The following is a 19,210-nucleotide window of genomic DNA, read 5'->3' on the forward strand; positions in this document are numbered from 1 at the left end:
GTCCATTCCTTCATCTTATTCATCAGACTCATATTGAATAGGTTGTTGACCATATATTCCTCAGACTGGATGATTTCTATTGATGTTTCGCTGTACTTGTACAGCAACTTGCTCAGCTCGCCTTAGGTTTTGAGGAATCAGCAATTCCTCATCACCCAAGTCTTCATCATCAGGGTTTTAGTGACGTGCTTGTTGACCCAAATTCTGCACATTCACCTTAGCCCTGGCCAAAGCAACTAGTCTTTCTGCTTCCTGTTGTTCAACCATTCTCCTTATCAGCTGAGGTTCCAGGTTGATTGGTAATAGCGGTTCTCCGAAACTTTTTGTTTTCGTCATAAATAACACAATACCTAAAAGAGACCAAAACAATAAATAAACGTAAATCAAGGAAACTTAACTATCACTAAATTTTCCCACACAAACTTTTAGTCTACAACCGTATACCTCGGCAACAGCGCCATTTTTTATAACGCTCAAACTATACTCTTGAATGGGTGTAAGCGATCGTTGTCAATATAAAACCCAACTAGGTTGGGGTCGAATCTCACAGGGAATAGAGTGTGAACTTTGAGTTGTTTATGAAATACTTTACTGGTAGATTATTGTTTCTGAAAATGGGGGTTTAAGTTTCACAGAGAGTCAATTTTCACTTACAATATTTAAGTGTTTGTAACCAAGATAAATGAGAAACCAGAGTTATGTTCACCATTGGTTTTGGGAATTAACCGATACTAGGTAATGAATGGTTGAGACTCTTGAAGTAAGTAGGGACAATAGAATATCCCTGACGATGATACTATCTGACTTATCTCTCGACCTCACCAGACAATTTATTATCTAATTCTCTCGAGCTTAGATAACCTATCTATTTCCAATAGGATTTTATCTCAAGTAGATTAATCTAGTTATGGCATCAATCATTAAACAGAAGGTTGGTATCTTTCGAGTCCCTGTTGATAATTCACGTCTTCTAGTTTATTTCCCTGTCAAAAGCAAATAAGCTTAAGGCATAACCTATTTTTTGCAACCAATAGATTCAAATTAAAGCAACAGAATTTCAAGATGTCCTACTACTCTGTGAATCTTTTAAATACCTAGCATCATATCAAACCCTAATCCATGGATCCCATAACTTGGGCTAATGGAATTAGCCGCTCATGATTTGATGAACGAAATAACAAGTTGAATTAATGAATATATGGATAAATATACTACTGGATGAAACCCAACAAGTATTTCTTCAATTCAATCACAAGGTAGAAACCCACAATAGTTGATAAGTGTTTTTAGAAGAGAAACAAGAAAATTATTTGATGAAAAAAATGGAGCACTTTTCATCTCTCTCCACGGGATTAATTGTCTGATAGATGATAATAAAAACCCTAAAACAAGTCTTTAAATAGTCAACCCTAAATAAGGAAATAAAATTAAAGTTTCAGTTTTTTCTTTGAAATAGACGACGATGATCTTGACGGCGCGCCAGACGTCTGACGACGTGTGCAAGAAGTTGTTAGAGATTCCAGTGAATTATTATCTTCTGATTCTTCAGACAGTAAATCTAACGGCGTGTCAAAAAATTTGATGGAGCGTGAAAACTGGCATCACAACTTCACTGGAAATCAGCCTATCTGCCTCTGGTTGATGGTGATTTTGATGCCCTGTCACATATTTGACGGCCCTTCTAAAACGCCATCACATTTCATCACAACTCCTCAGGTTCTATCTAATCTTGACGGCAACTTTGACAGTTTGTCCCACGTTTGACGGTGCTTCAGAAATGATGTCAGCTACACTTCAGCTTATTTACACCAGATTTCAGCTGATTTATTCTCCTTTCCTTTGGTTTTCTCTCCGATCACTTGTATCTGCATTAAAACACTAAAAAGAATCAAAAACAACAAAAGTTGCTTAAGACTTTGCAATTATTCAGAGTTAAAAGCTTCAAATCTGTTAGCATCAGCTCACACATCAACTGAGCCACTGGTAAACACACTGAAAAGGTACCCTCATCTGGCAGGTACTCTAATGAAAATGGTGGGAAACCTCAACTAGCAGGTAAGCCACCTTATCAACCCTCAACTAGCAGATAAGATGTCTCAACATACGCTGGCTATGGAATTCTGGAATGCAAGGATTGCTTCTAAGAATCACACCTTAAACTGACAGGTGAGTTTCCATCCTTGGGTTCGCTCGGTGCTAAATCCTTCTCCCATCTGATTAGACACTGAACATGATTAAATTGGACTGAATTAACTGGGTTTCGGTGACTGACAAAATGGTACTTAAGATTACTAAATTACTGAGCTTTCCTGAGTCACTTGACTAACTGAGTTTTATGGATCATGGCATGACTAAGAATATCGTGGAAACATGACACTGGCTCTAATGACACAACTATATTTTTTGGTACAAGTACCCCAGGACTCGATAGAAGGAAACTGATAAGAAATGATATTCTTGAATACATGACCAACATTAAAAATCCATAATACTATAAGTTGGGGATTTCATGAAGCACATGGTTATCATATAGCATAACAATAGTCAATTGAGACTTTCATTTCCAGTCTCCTAGTTATTTTACTTATTTTATTTCATTTTAGACTTGCTAAAAGGAAAAATAGTAGATTATCTCTTTTTCTAATAGACAAAAGAATCTAAAAATAAATATTTGCTCGAACTTTCTTTACGATTGGAACGCCCAATTCTCTAGCAAATACAGCTCTTTTCATCATTTCTTCGCATGTAGCTGCAGTAGCATTCAAGTAATGCCCTTTGATTTCACCTGTTTCAGTCTGTGCTTTAAAAAGTGCTTCTGGTTAGTTAAATAAGGAAGTAACTGATTTTCAATTATTACGGAGAGTAAATCACACGCAGATTGTAGCATAAATACATTTGATTTCAGATATATCACAATGATACATATTATAAAATTACCCAATACTCATTCAAAATTTAATCTCACACAAAAATAAATAGTTTACATATGTCGAACATATGTTAAAAGTATCAAACAAGTATTTACCGTATGTATCACCAGTATTCTGACAACAAATGTATCACTCATATCTATCTATCACCAATATAGCGACAACAAATGTATCACGCATATGTATTACCATTTATAGTACGAAAATATATTGAGAAATTAACAATATTATATATGTATCAAGCAACGCCAAAATCGATTGCTAATTTTGTGGACCATTGTAATGGTCATCATCATTGTCATGATTCCGCTGGAAATTATGAGATTTTTTAACCTCTACAGCATGAAAATCTTTCAAAGAATCTGAATGATTGTCAACATGAAGCACACAGTAAATCTTTTAAAATTTTAAGGAAAAAAAGAAAAGCTTAATAGAGATGGAAAAAATTGAACCAAATTGTAAATTGCAAATGATAAGATCTAATGAAATTTTTTTAATTTGATTTTTTTAAAATATTAAGAGATTCTCTCTCATTATTCATTTTTCTAAAATAAATGCAAATATGTTACTTCCTTATTTAATATGTATATCAAGAGGAAAATAAGAAATATGCAATTTTATGAAATATTTTAAAAGATATATTTTTTATGTATTTATGTCTCTTAAATTTGTATTTTTGTGTAATTTATCCATGATTTAATGGCATAAACTAACTTTGGTTAGTTTTAAGTTAATGGGCTTTGGAGATACAAAAGGAGGCCCAGAAGAGTGAAAAGATCAAGTTTGGGCTAAAAATGTCATCTATCCAAATACTATACGTATTTATCAAAATAAGTCCGTAAAGCAAAATATAGTACAATACGATACATTATAAAACAGTACTCAACAACCATCCAAACAAACTGTTTTATTTTCTGAAAAGATTTAGCTTAAACATGCTCCTGATATTTGTAAGACAGATAAGTTTCTGCATTAAAAGGGTACATCAGCAACAACAATTTGGTCTATTTTAACAAAGATTAGGTGCCAGAAAGCTAAGTCGCTAGGACTCTCCAAAAATGTCCCGTGTCGGATCCTTCAAAAAATACATTACTTTTAAAGGATTCGATACGTACCCAATGATATTTTTGAAGAGTTCGAGCAACATAGACAAAAAGAAACCTCAGTGCAATAGTAAATTTTCATGGGACACTAACGTACACTTGCATGTTCCTAGCTAGTACTATAAGAAATCAAGACTCTTCCAATCAAGATTTGGTCAGGAATTTATTGAGTTGCCTTTTGTCTAGTGTTCGGACTACAAAAAAAGCCTCTTGGCCTTGTTTGACAAACTCTAGACTGCTTTGTAACCCTTGAAGTTCATGGCATGTATTGCTTTTTTTGGGTACAACATATATCACACATTAGTCCCTTGACTACACCGTACACCGAGCCTAAAAGTGCATGCATCATGTGATCTTGTTTGATGTCTAGTGCATGCATCATGTGATCTTGTTCGATGTCTAGTGCATGCATCATGTGATCTTGTTCGATGTCTTGCATAACGCTCACTTTCCATTTACCTCTCTGTCCTAATTGTGGCATCTGATTTAGCTTGTGCGGTTCAACTAACTTTATGAGGTACCTGCTACCTCCCTACATACATGTTCGGGTACCTATGTGATCGTGTTCGCTCTCTTATACAACATTTCACTTTCCATTAACTTCTCGATCTGTTATAATGGCGGCGTCTGATTAAACTTACATAACTCAACTAATTTTATGAGATATTTGCTACCTCCCAATAGTACACCTTTTTTCACCAACGCTTGGACAAGTGGGAAGACAGCATCTAGTATTGTTTGCCTCCTTTGGATTCACAACTCGTTCATTGAACATCATGTTCTTTAATTACTACAATTATACAGGTGGTTTCAAAAAAAAATTTAATAATTCTCAGTGCCAACTACTAAGTTTCAAAGCTAAATTAAATTAGATTAATTTAATTTTTTAATACTATAATTTAAATATTCAAAAACTATATGAAAAGTACTATAAATTGTAATTTTATTTTTTTAATTTGATTAAGAAATACATGTTAAAATGTTGATCAAAATTTGTATCTTTTGACTTAAAAAAGAAAATTAAGTAATTAAAAAGAAATGAAGAAAGTATAATTAGTTATTTTTTCCATCTTTATGATCTAATTAATAATCTTCTTAAGAATCATGCAAAGCTAAAAAAAGTGACATATTTAAAACGGACGGAGGAGTATTATTTTTCTAAGTTACATGTTCTTGGTAGGAGTATTTTTTTGGTAAACAGGACATAATATATATATATATATATATATATATATATATATATATATATATATAAATATAAAAAAAAAAGATGTTGATTTATTAATGTTGAAATATTGGACTACGTTTTAAAGGATTAACTTTTTCTAATGTTAAGGACTTAGGAGTAACTAGTAAGAAGTTATATTGTGCTGGAAATTCTTATCTTGCAATCTAAAAAGAAATACCGTATAAGGAAACTTTTTATTCGTTAATTAAAAAAAATAAGAAATTATGGTCTTACGTGAGTTTCTTTGATAAAATAAGGGACCAAAGTATATCTATAACCTATACGCTATAAGCTATATCTATATCTATAATCTATATCTCTATCTATAATCTATAATCTATTTGTAATCTTTAATCAATATCTATCCATATTTATAATATATTGAAAGTGTAAAGAGTCTTAAAAATATTGTTTGAATTTTTTGTCCTTCATTAAAAGCCTTTATTTTACACAAAATCTTCTTTTCATTATTTTTTTCTAATATTTAAGAGTTAAAAATTAATTAAAATATATTTAATTATAAATCTTTTCTTATTAGAATCCATCATAATTAATGACAACTAATATTTTTTTATTAGTTTAAAATTTCTAAATCAACTAAATTTGATTTTAAGAAAAATTAAAAAATCTTAAAATAAATATAAAAGCACTAGAATAAGAAAAATTTGAGAAATATCAAATTTTTAAAAGTTAATTACGTAATACAAATATAATCAATAATTCTATAAAGATTTGACTGTAAAAACTAGGAAAGATTTTAAATATAGAAAAAATAATCGTACCAGAAATATGGTTCTAATTGATGTGTCTCTCTAAGTCTCTGGCAGTAAGCGAAAGAGATATTGTATCACAACGTAAAAGTGATGATCTATCAACCATTTGAAATTTCTGATGGTAAAATATATATGTGCTTAACATTAAAATATATATATTTATGTTTACATTATTATATTAAAGTGTGAAGAATCTTTGAAAAGTGATTTAAACTCTTACACTTTATTTAAAATCTCTACAATACACTAAATCATTTAATTTTAAATAATTAATCGTTACACGTGCGAATTACATGCGGTTAAACTAGTTTAAAATAAAAGTGTAGGGAATATTGAGGACTGTAATATTAATTTTTCACGAATTAAAGGATGAACGATAGGAAGGTTTTTGTTAACGAATTAATAAAAATTCAAGAAGCTATGGGTCCGAAATGAGCTCTTTCGTCAAAATAAGGAACCAAACTGTATTTAAAATCGAAATGTAGAGAAAGGTAGGATTGTATTAATTTTGATGAGTTATTGTCGGAGTCTTGAAGCAACAGTAGAGTTATCCTTATGTGACTTATTAGGTTCGAGCAGGGAAAGTAATCACTAATGAAATGAAATATTTTTGTACATCAGACTGTCTTTTATCACTTTTGGTTGTTTATCTTCTTGGATTTTTCGCTTGGTGATTCATATTTTTGAGATCTACTAATATGACTTGCATTGAGAAGATCTATTTGAAAAAATGTATTTTTTATCAAAGTTGATTTTATAATCATAACTTAAACTCGAAAGTTATAATTTTTTATAAAAGAATTTTTAACACTCTGTCATAATCTTTTGAATTGTTCTTGATTATTTATTTTGAATTTTTGTACCATTAAATATATATATATATATATATATATATATATATATATATATATATGATAGTTCAATTCCTTTTTGTTACCGTTTTCCTATGAGGCTTTTGGGATGTGAAGAAATGAAAATTGAGAATACTAAACTAATTGCTCCAAAGGGCTCTATAACTACTAAACTATTGTTCCAAAAGTTTAATTAATTATAGGGCTAATACATAAAAATCACAGACCATTATATATTTTAACTTTCACACTCACGTTTTGAGGTTTTGCTACTATATTTGTAATTCGAAATTGAGAGTGTATCATGCAAAAACTAATAATTTGTAAATTATAGATGTGATAATTCAGACGACAAAGAAAAATATGCTGAAGAACATATTATTGATATAATTTGATCAATTGACTTACATATTAAAAACTAATTCAAAAAAACATAAAAACTTGTAGGGAGAATAATCTCTTCCTAAAAAAGATTTTTAAAGATTACATTGTAAATGCTATTATATTTTTTTACGAGAAGAGACATCTTCTATTTATAGAGGTACAAACATTTCCCTCAAAAAAAAAATTAACCAAATTGGAAAGAGAATTATTTTTTTATTTTAAAAAATAAAAATAATTATAATATTATTTTTATTTTCACTAAATAAAAAATTAATGCTCAAATTTAACTTTAAAAACTGAACAAAAACCCTAACACTAGGGGTGTACATAGGTCGTGTTGGTTCGATTTTTGTTAAAAAAAAAAAAAAACCAACCAATCATGTCGGTTTATTAAAACTATAAACCAAATTAAACCAACATAAAATTAGTTTTTTCGATTTAGGTTTTGGTCGTTTTTTTCAGTTTTTTCATTTTTTTTATAATCTTTAGTTTTTACAATTATATTGTGATCGAAGACTAGATCAAATATGTTTTCACTCATATGCTAAAGAAAAACCATAATTATGAAAAAATGAGGAGCGGAAAACTCTCTTGAAACTAAAAAGTGAGATGAAGAGTGAAAAATTTAGGTTTTAAGTTTATATTGTGTTTTCGATCATTTAATTAGCAATTAATGGACAAATATTACAACTTAAACGCCCAAATCTAAATATATATCTACATCTACTTTCAAATTATTGAAAATTACTAAACTAGTTGAAAAAGTATTTAAAAAGTAAATTATAATTAATATTTTATGTATAAAAAAGTTTGAATATTATATATATATATATATATATATATATATATTATGTCGGTTTGATTCGAGTTCGGTTTAATTTTTTTTATTAACACCAAATAAAACAAAAAATGGTCGATTTTTTTTTTCTAACGCCAAACGAATCAAACCAAACCATAAGTAATTTTTTTTTTCTCGATTTGATTTGATTCGTTGATTCGATTTGACTTAACGATTTGGTCTATACGCCCCTACCTAACACTATACTCTTAAACTATATTGTTTCTAACTTAAAAGCCTCATGGAACGTCTCAAGTGACATAAAGAGTGGCTTCACTTATCCAATGGTGTGAGATATTTCAAAGAGTAGGCACATGCTATATTTCATTTTCATTAAATTAATTATGTTTATTTCTTATTTGTTCAACTTATCAATGGGATGTATTTTTTGAATTTTGAGTTTTTTTAAGTATGATTTAATGGCATAAACTAAAGGAAAATTAACTAAATAAATTTATTAGAATATTTATTACAAGTTATAGCAACTTTTTTTAATTTTTAAGTTATAATAATTTATTTTAAAAAAAATACTTAAACATATATTTCCTGTTTTAAAAAAAAAACATATCAAAATAATTATAGAAAAGGAAAATAATGATTTAATATAACTAATCCACAATATTCCTTCCTTAAATATAGTTAGCCTTAATAATTGATATCAATCTCATCCCCAAAATATGAATTTTGATAATTTGCATTCAATCATGATACATCATGGAGGGAGATGATATTCGTCAAATATGTTAAATTATTTATGAAAATTGATATTTTTTAATCATACGTATCTAAATAATTAATTAAATAATTTTTTATGTGTTTCTTAAATTCTTTATTATTAAAATGTTGAATTAAAGTATTGTTCCAACCTCATTAACGTGTAAACAGTTTCTTCTTACAAAAATAATATTCAATCTATGATTTCATAATTCGATCATGTTTCATACATTTATCATTTTTCATAATATTATTCTGATTGCTTTGACTAGAACAATTTCGATATAATATTTATTTTGTTGTATTATTTTATATAAGTTTTTTTTGTGTTGAAATTATGAAATATAGTATGTTGATATTATGAATTTTCATATTTTCAAAATATGAATTTTAAAATAATTTCTAATACTGAACTATGTAATGTGTTTACAGGGAGACCTAAACATTTTGTTGTAGATGGAATGATATAAGACGTAGATTCAAAGTATAGAGGATTGGTTAATGCAATATCAAGACAGTTGAAGATTGACATTACCTCAATCCAAATTGAGATTAAGTTTTTGATAAATGATGCATGTCCACTAATGCTTATACACAATGACACGAGAGTAATGTGTATTTAGATCAACAAAGTAGTATCATCGATTTTTTGGTAAATATCTATTGTATGTGACAACAAAATATATGTCAATGAATATTAATGAAAACATGAACAATCTGTTATTTGTGTTGATATATAAGATTTTGCATACAAATGTTGTATTCTTATAACTGCTTTTAGTGTATGAAACCAGTATAGTACACAATACAATATCTATGAATTGTTTAATAAATTACGTTGAAACCAGTTTACATACTCATTTCATACTTAAGTAATACTTTTATTTTGAATTCTCAATGTATTAAATTGATATTAAAATTGGTATCGATGAAGTTTCTCGTATATCACATTTATATTGAATGGGTTTTGTGAATGTGACAATCGATAAAAAAAATCATGTTTTATGTTATATAACCTTTTTAGTTTATCTAATAGATATTACGTAAAAAACTATCACCGTAAATATTGAAAATAAATTAATCGATAATTGTTTGATGTCAATAATTTTTCATTGTAATAAAAAAATAATCAGTATTAACCATGATTGATATTGGTGTTTGCTTTCTGACAGAAAAGGATGAAGACCATTATATAAATACTATGTTAAATACCAAAACTAAACTTTGTTCATACCAACGATCTTATAATAACAAAGAGTAATGAGCACCAATAAACGTCAAAATACAATATTCATGTCAAATGTTACTAATTGTAGAATCGAAAAATGTATAATTTGATGTAGTTGATATCAAATTTAATACCATCTGATGCGACTTAGTTCATATCAATATCATTCAACGATGTAAAATATGAAACAAATGTTAAAATAGCATAACATTATATAAATACTACATAAATACAAAAAATAAATTTTATTCTTACCAACAATCGTAGAAAAACAAACAGTAATGAGCACCAAAAAATTAAATCAAATTAACTATCTTAAAAAAAAAAAACAAAGAGTAAATAAAGAAAATGATTCAATATCAATTTAATAGAGAAAAAAAAGAATCAAAATCAAATTATATTAACAATCAAGAAAACACTATTACACCTAAGAAAACAAGCTAACTAGGACACTTTTTTGACTCATTCTTGTTCTTTTTGGTCATGATATCTGATTTTTAATTTGTTTGACAGTGCCCCATCTCAATTACCCCATATATGCCACCTAAAAACTTAAGGAGCAGGTTGAAAGTGCATTCTATCATGGGGCTAACCAGACAGGACTTGCTAGAAACAGATGTACAAACATTTTCAAAAACTTCAGCTGGAGGCAAGCTTCTCTGATGGTGTTTTGGGTTAAGAAAAATATAAAAGTGTATATCTCCTCCGGAAAAATCTACTAATTTACAACCAATATCCTGTGACAGAGGAACAACATATGACTATTTTACTCCTGCTCGTTCACTCTTTTTCTTGGATCTCACCATTATACTAGCTTAGCAATGAGGAGCAATCAGTACAAGAAGATAACATAGTGAATAAACTCAAAAGAAGAGAGCCAAGATTTTTATTGCTAATCAAAGACGGTAAAACGTGATAAAGTGTACAAGTAAGTTAATCATTAAAATTAATAAAAACTAAAAATCACTAATGTTAAAAATATATTTACCATATTTGACTCTTAAAAAAATCAACAAACTTTAAAAATTAATAATTAAAATTAAAAAAATCATTGATACCAATAATATAACTTGCCATAATTATCAAAAAGATTTAATGAAGAGTAATAAATTCTATAAATAGGAAAATAATAAATATCAAAAATTAATTTTTGAATATTTAATTTAAAAAGGTTTTTCTAAAAAATTGTTATAACTTGTAATTATTTTTTTAGTCTAATAATTATTAAAAAGTTTTGCTATAACTTTCAATAAACAATCTAATAAGTTTATTTAGGATAATTTTCACTTTCTTTAATTCTTGGTTAGTAATGAAAAGGAAAATGATATCAAGAGTTTGCATAAATTCAACCAATAAGTTAAAGATAATTTTATTTTCACCCGATATCTTGTATCGCAGACTGAACGAATTTAAATTTATGTCAATATCTTGTGCTTACAGTGACACATTAACGTATTAAACTAATTTGAATTTCTTAATTTAAGGGGGATTTTATTGGCACATCAGAATTTTCATTACTATAACAAAAACTTCAATAAGTCTCAATAATAATATCATAAATTTTCTTGTTGAGAAATTACAAACAAATCAAATAGGAAACCCAAACAAATTCTCAATATTCTTCTTGTGTATTACATAATTAATAACTCAATTTTCTTCTATGAATTGACAAATCTGCAGCTCTTTCTAATCTCTCCATTCACATAAGTCTCTGGATTTGTAATATTTCCCATTTTGACCATTGACTGAGCAAATTGTTCAAAAAATGCAATTGTATTTGCAGCATATTTCTCAACAATTTTCTTTGTTTGAATTCCAAGAAAACTTGAATATAATTCTTGATCTGAATTTATAAGTCCTTCACCTTTAAGCAAGACATGATAATAAGAATTATCAAATAAATCAGGGGTAATATTGTCCATTGATGTTTCATTGTTGTCTGATGATCCATTAATTTGATCAATTGGAGGACATAATGATTTTAATTCACTAAGGTATGATGAAGAAATTGGACTTATCATTGAAGTACTTGTCATTTTGAAATCTCCATATATTCTTTTTCTGAAATTCACACATCTTGCTTTCCCTATTGTATGTGCACCTGCCAAAATTTTGATAAGTTAGGACAAAATTTTTGTGTAATAATTAAAGAAATTTGTTCATGCAAAGTTTCATGATTTTATAGGTATTATTTGACTGTGCACAAAGTTTAATAAATAAAAATTTTTTTGGATCGTTAGAGTTAGTTCAAGTGGTAAAGGTTAATTAGAGGCATGTGTATGCAAACTAAGCCTGAAATGTAAGTCGAGATGAATACATAAGCACGTATATTATCATCGGGTTGCTAGGGTTGACTCCGAACAAGTTTCTCAATCATGAAAAAAAGAAAGACTTTTGACACATTTCAAAAGTGCATACCTCAGAATTTGAATGATTTTAAACATGTCATCACATTTCTATGATTATAAAAACATGTCATAAGAGTTAAAAGAACAATTTAAATTAAGAGTTTTCAAATACAAAAAAGATTATTTTTCTTCTAAATAGTTAAAATAAAATAGAGGAAGCATATGCTAACTTTCTAGGTTCTACTAGGTGTCTAAACAAGTAATTTTGCAATGAGAAAGTTATAACATTTTTTAAAAGGGCAAGAAATATTTACTAGCTAGCTCATGACAAAAAGAAGTGGATTGTTTTTTATTTAAAATAAATAAATATAACTAGTGATTATAATTAAGTATGCTTGAACCGAAGGTCTATTGGAAACAACCTCTCTACCTTTACAAGATAGAAAAAAAGTTTGTGTTCACTTTAACTTTTCAGATGCTGATTGTGAGATCACACTTAATATGTTAATATTTATAATTAAGCATGCAAGGAAAATGGTAGTAATTAATTAAAGAGTGGTTACCAGAAAGAGCAACCATATCAGTAACAGAAAGTCCCTGTGAAATAAACTTAGAAATAATAGAAATTAATCCTTCATCTGCTGTTGGTAGATTTGTATCTGTCAATTCATATGCTGCATTTCTTGAATCTTTTCTACCTAATGGAACATCCCAATAAGGTCCACCAACCTGGTAAAAAAATTAATTAATTAATTAATTAATTAATATTAACTACTAATTAGCTTATTCCTATGATATTGATAATTAATTAATTAGAATAATAACATAACACCAAAAACCTAAACATTAATATTCTAGTAATATATCATAAATAACATACCAAGAATATTTTGCATCTCTAGTCTATTTAGAATATCAACACGAAAGAAGTGCAGCTTAGTGCACTAAAACTTTCGATATGTACGGAATCAAGAGAATATTAACTAGAGATAAGCATTCAGTACATCCTCGAATTATGGTCATAGTTGTTACGACATATTTCAACTTCACAGGGGTCCTATTACCCCAATAAACTCAATTTTAGTGTATTTTTGTGCTACGTAGCACTTTTATCACATAAAATGTGCCACGTCAACTAAAAAGATGCCACATCACTAAAAAGGATGACAAAAATACACTAAAATTTTGTTCAGGGAATAATAGGATCCCCGTGAAGTTGAAGTGTGTCGCAACAAATTTGATTATAATTCATGACGATATTAAATGCTTTACTCTATTAGTTACCACAAAAAATAGTTTTATTGTTTTAATTATTTTGTGTTGAATGTTTGATTCGATATAACCTCATTAACCTAAACACTAATATTTTAATGTAATTAATATTATAAATAACATTTTTTTAAGAATATGTATGTACCAAAAGAACAGCATCTCTAGCAGCAATAGTTAGAATATCAGCACAAGAAACAATTCCTGGGCATTCAGATTCAATGCTGTTTTTAATTTTATCAATAATTCTGAATCCTTTTAGTGCATTCTTGTTGTTTGGAGCATTCTTTTCTCCTTTTAATGTCACTGTATCATCCAGCAAAACCGAGCCGTCGCAACCCTGTCACACAATTCAACATGATATTAGAGCATATAACAGAGCCGTCGGAATCGTATCACATTATTCAATACGATACTAGAGCAAATAACAGAGCCGTCGCAACCCTATCACATTATTCAACATGCAAATAATAGAGCCGTCACAACCCTATCACACAATTCAACATGATATTAGAACAGACAACTGAATCGTCGCAACCCTGTTACATTAATTCAACATGATATTAGAGCAGATAACAGAACCACGCAGCCCTATCACATTATTCTAGAGCAGATAACAGAGTTATCACAATCCATTCGACATGACATTAAAGCAGATAACAGGTTGGAATACGTTCAAATCTTAGGGCCATGTATAAAGCAAAATAGTATTTCCACACGTTTGACACTAAAATTACTACATTTGTGGTTTGTATTTAAAAGTTAACCACTTTTCAAAATTAGACCAGCTGGCAATTCTTGTCTAATTTTCGAAAATTGGTCACCTTCTAAATAGAGGCCACTAAAGTGGCTATGTGTAAATCAACCCATACTTGACTGTCACACCAAAGGAGGTTGTTCAGAAATAATGTAATTAAGTATTAAAAGGTCATATATACAAATCTTATCGAATCATCTATAAAACAAAAATATTTTCTGCAGCTTCATCTTTCATGCTGAATTTACATACGATGACACCTTTTCTGATTTATGTAAAAATTGACCACTTTTAAAATTTAGACCCGTGCTCTAAATAATATTAACTTCAGACTAAGTGACTACTTTCTAACTTCAGAGTAGTAATCTCATTTTGAAAGAGTGGTCACTTTCTAAATACAAAACCAAAAAAATGTCTATTTGTGTAAACTCTCTCGAGTTCACACAAGATGGTGTAAGGTGTTCATGAAAGACGACATTATTAACAAAGTAAACTCTCTCTAATATACTTCTCGCTTAAACTTCTAGATAAGATGCTCACACGAATCAATAATTCGAACTAATTAAATCGAAAATATTTTTTATTTTTTTGGATTACCTGAACAAAGCAATCATGAAAATGTAATCTCAAAATCAAAGCAGCATTACGAGGATCAGAAAGACATGCACATTCCATTTCTTTTCTCACAATTCCTTCTACAGAAGGACATGTTTTCTTGTAATAATCAAGACTTAAATGTGAATCACTAATTCCATTAATCAATTTGCTAAGACAATTGCAAATAAATACAAAAATCAAGAATTTGAAAATCATAATTCTTGATTGAAAAAAATTAATAGAAGCCATTGATATGAATGTGTGTGTGTGACTAGTGAGTAGAGTATACAAAATGTGATTAAGATTGTCACTTTATATATAGTAGAGATATATGCAAGTTTACTTAGGATTTTGGTTAAAGTGACATTTTTCTTTTTAATTTGAGATAGGCAATACTCCGAACTATGGTTAAAGTTGCTACGATACACTCCAACTTCATAGAGATCTATTACCCCCTAAACTCAATTTTAGCATATTTGTGCCACCCTTTTGTACTGATGTGGCAACCTTTATTACATAACATAGGACCAAGTCAACTAAAAAAAGTTGACAAAAAATGTCACGTCAGCTAAAAAGGATGACAAAAATACGTTAAAATTTAGTTCGGGGATAATAGGACCCCATAAAATTGGAATGTATCATGGCAAATTTAGTCATAGTTGGGACTAGATGCATTTCTCTTTTTCTTTTTTCCTGTGTTTGGTTTTTCTCGATGGGGAGTCTTGGAGTAACTGATAAAGTTATTGTCATGTGATCAGGAGGTTATGCATTCAAGTCGTGGAAACAGACTCTTCAGAAATGTGGGGTAAGACTACAACAATAAACCGTTGTAGTTCGGCCCTTATCTAAACCCCGTGCATTGCAGAAGTTTTAACGCACCAGACTGTTTTTTTTTTTATGTTTGTTTTTTCTTTGTATTTTGGAGTAAAATATGTAAAAGATGTTTTATAGTCAAGAGAAGATGTAACTAATATTTATTGGCATGGTTAGGTGAGTGATCTCAAACCAAATATTACCAAATAAAATCAAATGTTTTGTGTTTTTTTAAGGAGAGTTTTGTACGCAAATACTAAGGCAAGTGACCAAACCTTTGTGTCTTTTGAGTTTCGTCAATAACTTTACTTACAATGTTTGAACAATTCAATATAATCATTTTGTTGACATTTAAAAAATGTCAAAACTATATTTAATTGTGACTTCAATTAATTGAACATAATAACTTTGTGGACAAGTACCAGGAATCTATGTTTCTTCTAGGCCAGTTAGTTTTTCTTTTTGAGTTTCACTAATAACGTAAAAGAATTTTTGCACAATTAGAGCATTTAAGATAATACAATATCATTTATCGTAAATGAAATTAGTAATCTGAATAATAAGCTAGATAGCATACTTCAATATTTGGTATAGGTAATGAGACACTTTGACAAGTAATGTGAGAATTAGTTATGCAGAAATTATTTCACGATGAATCTTTAGTTTGATATTTAGTACAAACTAGTATTTCGCTTTTTCAATTTCAACCAAATATTTTCCAAACGACAATGATCCAAGTGTTACGCAATAATAACAACATACCCTATGAGATCCTACAAGTCAGGTCTACAAAGATAGGCCGAGTGGTCTGTACGCTAAACCCTTGACTCAAGAAAAGTGATTTCAAGAATAGATTTTATCTAGAACTTTGGTTCATGAGTTATATTATAGTCATGTTACTTGACTTTGATTATAAAATCTAATTAATCTGATTTTCAATTTGTTTATTCTTAGGTTCTAGATTAGCACTGACATTAAGGGTTATTAGTCCTGATTTGGTGCACAAAGTCTATTTTTAGTAATGGAAACTTGCTGTAAACAAAGAATTAATCAACACGTTATACTATTTACCTAAGTTTAATTCATGGACAAGAATGGTTGAATTTCTTCATATTTTTGCTTTACACCAGAATAGATAAAGCTTGAAGATAAGTTATTGTACTCAATTAATTTCTTAGTTCCTTTAATCGGGAGGACATCGGCCGATTTTTCAATCAGACCCCCCTAATCGGATGGACATCGACCAATTCTTCAATCAGAACCCCCTAATTGGGTGGACATCGACCGATTTTTCAATCAGAACCCTCCTAAAAACTGTACGTGCGGGTCTCCCACACATTCGAGGTGGCCTAGCGCAACATTCATTCGCAAATCCTATACTAAATTGTAAATTGTCAAACCACACGCCACCTAAAATTATCTCCAGACGATAAAAGAGTAATAGATGAACTGCATAACACTAATGATTCACTCTTCCGTTGCACGACGAAAGATGTGGTTTGACAGTACGAACAACGAACGCAAATAGCGAAAAAAATTCTATTGGAAAGCAAAAACTTGAACTTATGAGTACTTATCTTTTGGAGAATGTGTAAAGACGTGTCTCTGTAGAAAATTACATAAGAATATGCGGAAGTTGACATTAAAAAGAATTGGTGGTAACCAAACAATGAAAGGACATACGCTTTCGTTTAAAAGACACCTCTTCATAAAATACTTATAATAATTAATTTTATATAACAAAAGTTCCAACACTTGTTGCTTAAAAGAAATAAGTTAAACATTTGAACAGTTTTAAAAAGAGAAGAAATTGAATACTAATTGTGAAGCTTTGCTTCAGTTTTCTCTTCATAAATATATATATATATGCGTGTTGTTCAACCAGAATAACCTGCAAGAGATGAAAATGAAAAACAAACACCTAACTCTTGAAAGTAACAATTACAGCAACACAATGTGAATAAACTTCAAAGAGCTACACAGAAAAATACGAAAAAAGGGCAGCTCGGTGCACTAAAACTCCAGCTATGCGTAGGGTTCGGGGAAGGGTCACCATAAGAGTGTATTGTACGCAGTCTTAGCTTGCATTTCTACCAGAGGCCCTTTCCAAGGGTTGAACCCGTGAAAAAAAACGGATATCGTTGGATGTCAGAGTTTAATCCCCTCATTGACCTATTAATACGCGGTTCCATTATCATCTGGCTAGTTTATAAGTAGGCGCGAATCTAGAATTCTTAGAACACGAGTGCACCACTAAAGAGTAGGAGGAAAGACAGTACGGAACTGGATCCTGTTCCATAGGGTAAATAGCTAAGCATTCAATCAAGTACACCATTTAGTCTTTTTGTAGCATGGGTGTCAGCCCGTAATATTAAATCAATTCTAGAGAATATATACATAAAATACCGAGTTCAGCGGAGGTACCATGGGTTCAAGCGCACCATAATTTTCAAAGTAAATCAGGCTCCTGGCTGTAAGTTAAGAACTCACTGATTTTCCAGGTGAAGCAGACTGATCGCTGAGTAATTCCAGAACGAACTAATTCTGTATTTTACCGTTCTTGTTGGGAAGCAAAACAATCACCACTGACAAAAATGATTATCACTTGTACCTCAGAATGGAATTTGGTGCCTTCCCTTAGAACTAAAATTTCCATATAATTTCACGAAGACGTTGTTTATGATTCAAAAAGCTCCAAATCTTGTTTTTTATTAGCCAAAACATCCTCGTAGTAGATTCTTCAGATCTTATATAGTTAACGAAGTTCTAGTTGACCGATAGATACAAGAACTTCCATTTCCTCTATAACCAAATGAGGAAAACAGGCTTGAAAGAAAGAAGACAAGAATAAAGAAGTTGAGATGAAAAATATCAAAGAAAAGAACAATATCGATCGAGGATAATCAATGTAAAAGAAACAACGATAGTTCTACTAGTGAAGAATAAGGTAACAACAATTGAATGCGCGTTTTCCTATTAAGCACAGAAAACGTCAGTTAGAGTAAACATGCAATATGCTATTAGACCCATTCAAATTCTTCAAAGAAGATGATGCTTCAGGTGAAAAGTTTTGCTTAGTTGCTGCTACCAAACATCCAGAAAATTTAGTTTTACGCCTCCAGCGTCATTACCTCTTAATAGGGAGCCACGACAGAGTTCATCTTATTGCAAGGCAAGAACTTTAGAAAGCCAAATAAAACGGTGCCAAATTTCCTAAAGAGGGGAACTCCGTTTAGGCACTCGCCCTCAAGATCATATTCCCCATGAAAAAAAATGTAGGTTAATTTGAATTTAGGCATAATACATAAACAAACACTTAGACTTGGCCTCACCTGAAAAGTAAACACTCCAATTTTGAGTATGCACATCTAGACATC

General features: G+C 29.8%; 1 protein-coding gene across 1 annotated transcript; it reads right to left on the reverse strand.

Annotated features, from left to right (window-relative positions):
- Positions 1-11,538: 11,538 nt before the first annotated feature.
- Positions 11,539-15,483, reverse strand: LOC107852745 (peroxidase 11). The gene is made up of 4 exons (XM_016697785.2): positions 15,021-15,483; positions 13,815-14,006; positions 12,961-13,126; positions 11,539-12,150 (listed from the first exon to the last, which is right to left on the reverse strand). Exons 1-4 carry the CDS (start codon positions 15,267-15,269, stop codon positions 11,708-11,710), a joined length of 1,050 nt encoding a protein of 349 aa, XP_016553271.2. The 5' UTR covers positions 15,270-15,483; the 3' UTR covers positions 11,539-11,707.
- Between the last annotated feature and the right edge of the window lie 3,727 nt (positions 15,484-19,210).

The sequence above is a fragment of the Capsicum annuum genome, chromosome 11, assembly GCF_002878395.1.
Source record: "Capsicum annuum cultivar UCD-10X-F1 chromosome 11, UCD10Xv1.1, whole genome shotgun sequence".
Taxonomy (NCBI): Eukaryota; Viridiplantae; Streptophyta; class Magnoliopsida; order Solanales; family Solanaceae; genus Capsicum; species Capsicum annuum.

Bases quoted from the DNA above. Each gene is read 5' to 3' on its own strand.
- LOC107852745 (XM_016697785.2), bottom strand. From the start codon at position 15,269: ATGGCTTCTATTAATTTTTTTCAATCAAGAATTATGATTTTCAAATTC. The intron at 14,007-15,020 runs GTAATCCAAAAA...ATTGTGTGACAG, and splicing joins TTCATGATTGCTTTGTTCAG to GGTTGCGACGGCTCGGTTTT. The intron at 13,127-13,814 runs GTACATACATAT...TTTTTTTACCAG, and splicing joins CTAGAGATGCTGTTCTTTTG to GTTGGTGGACCTTATTGGGA.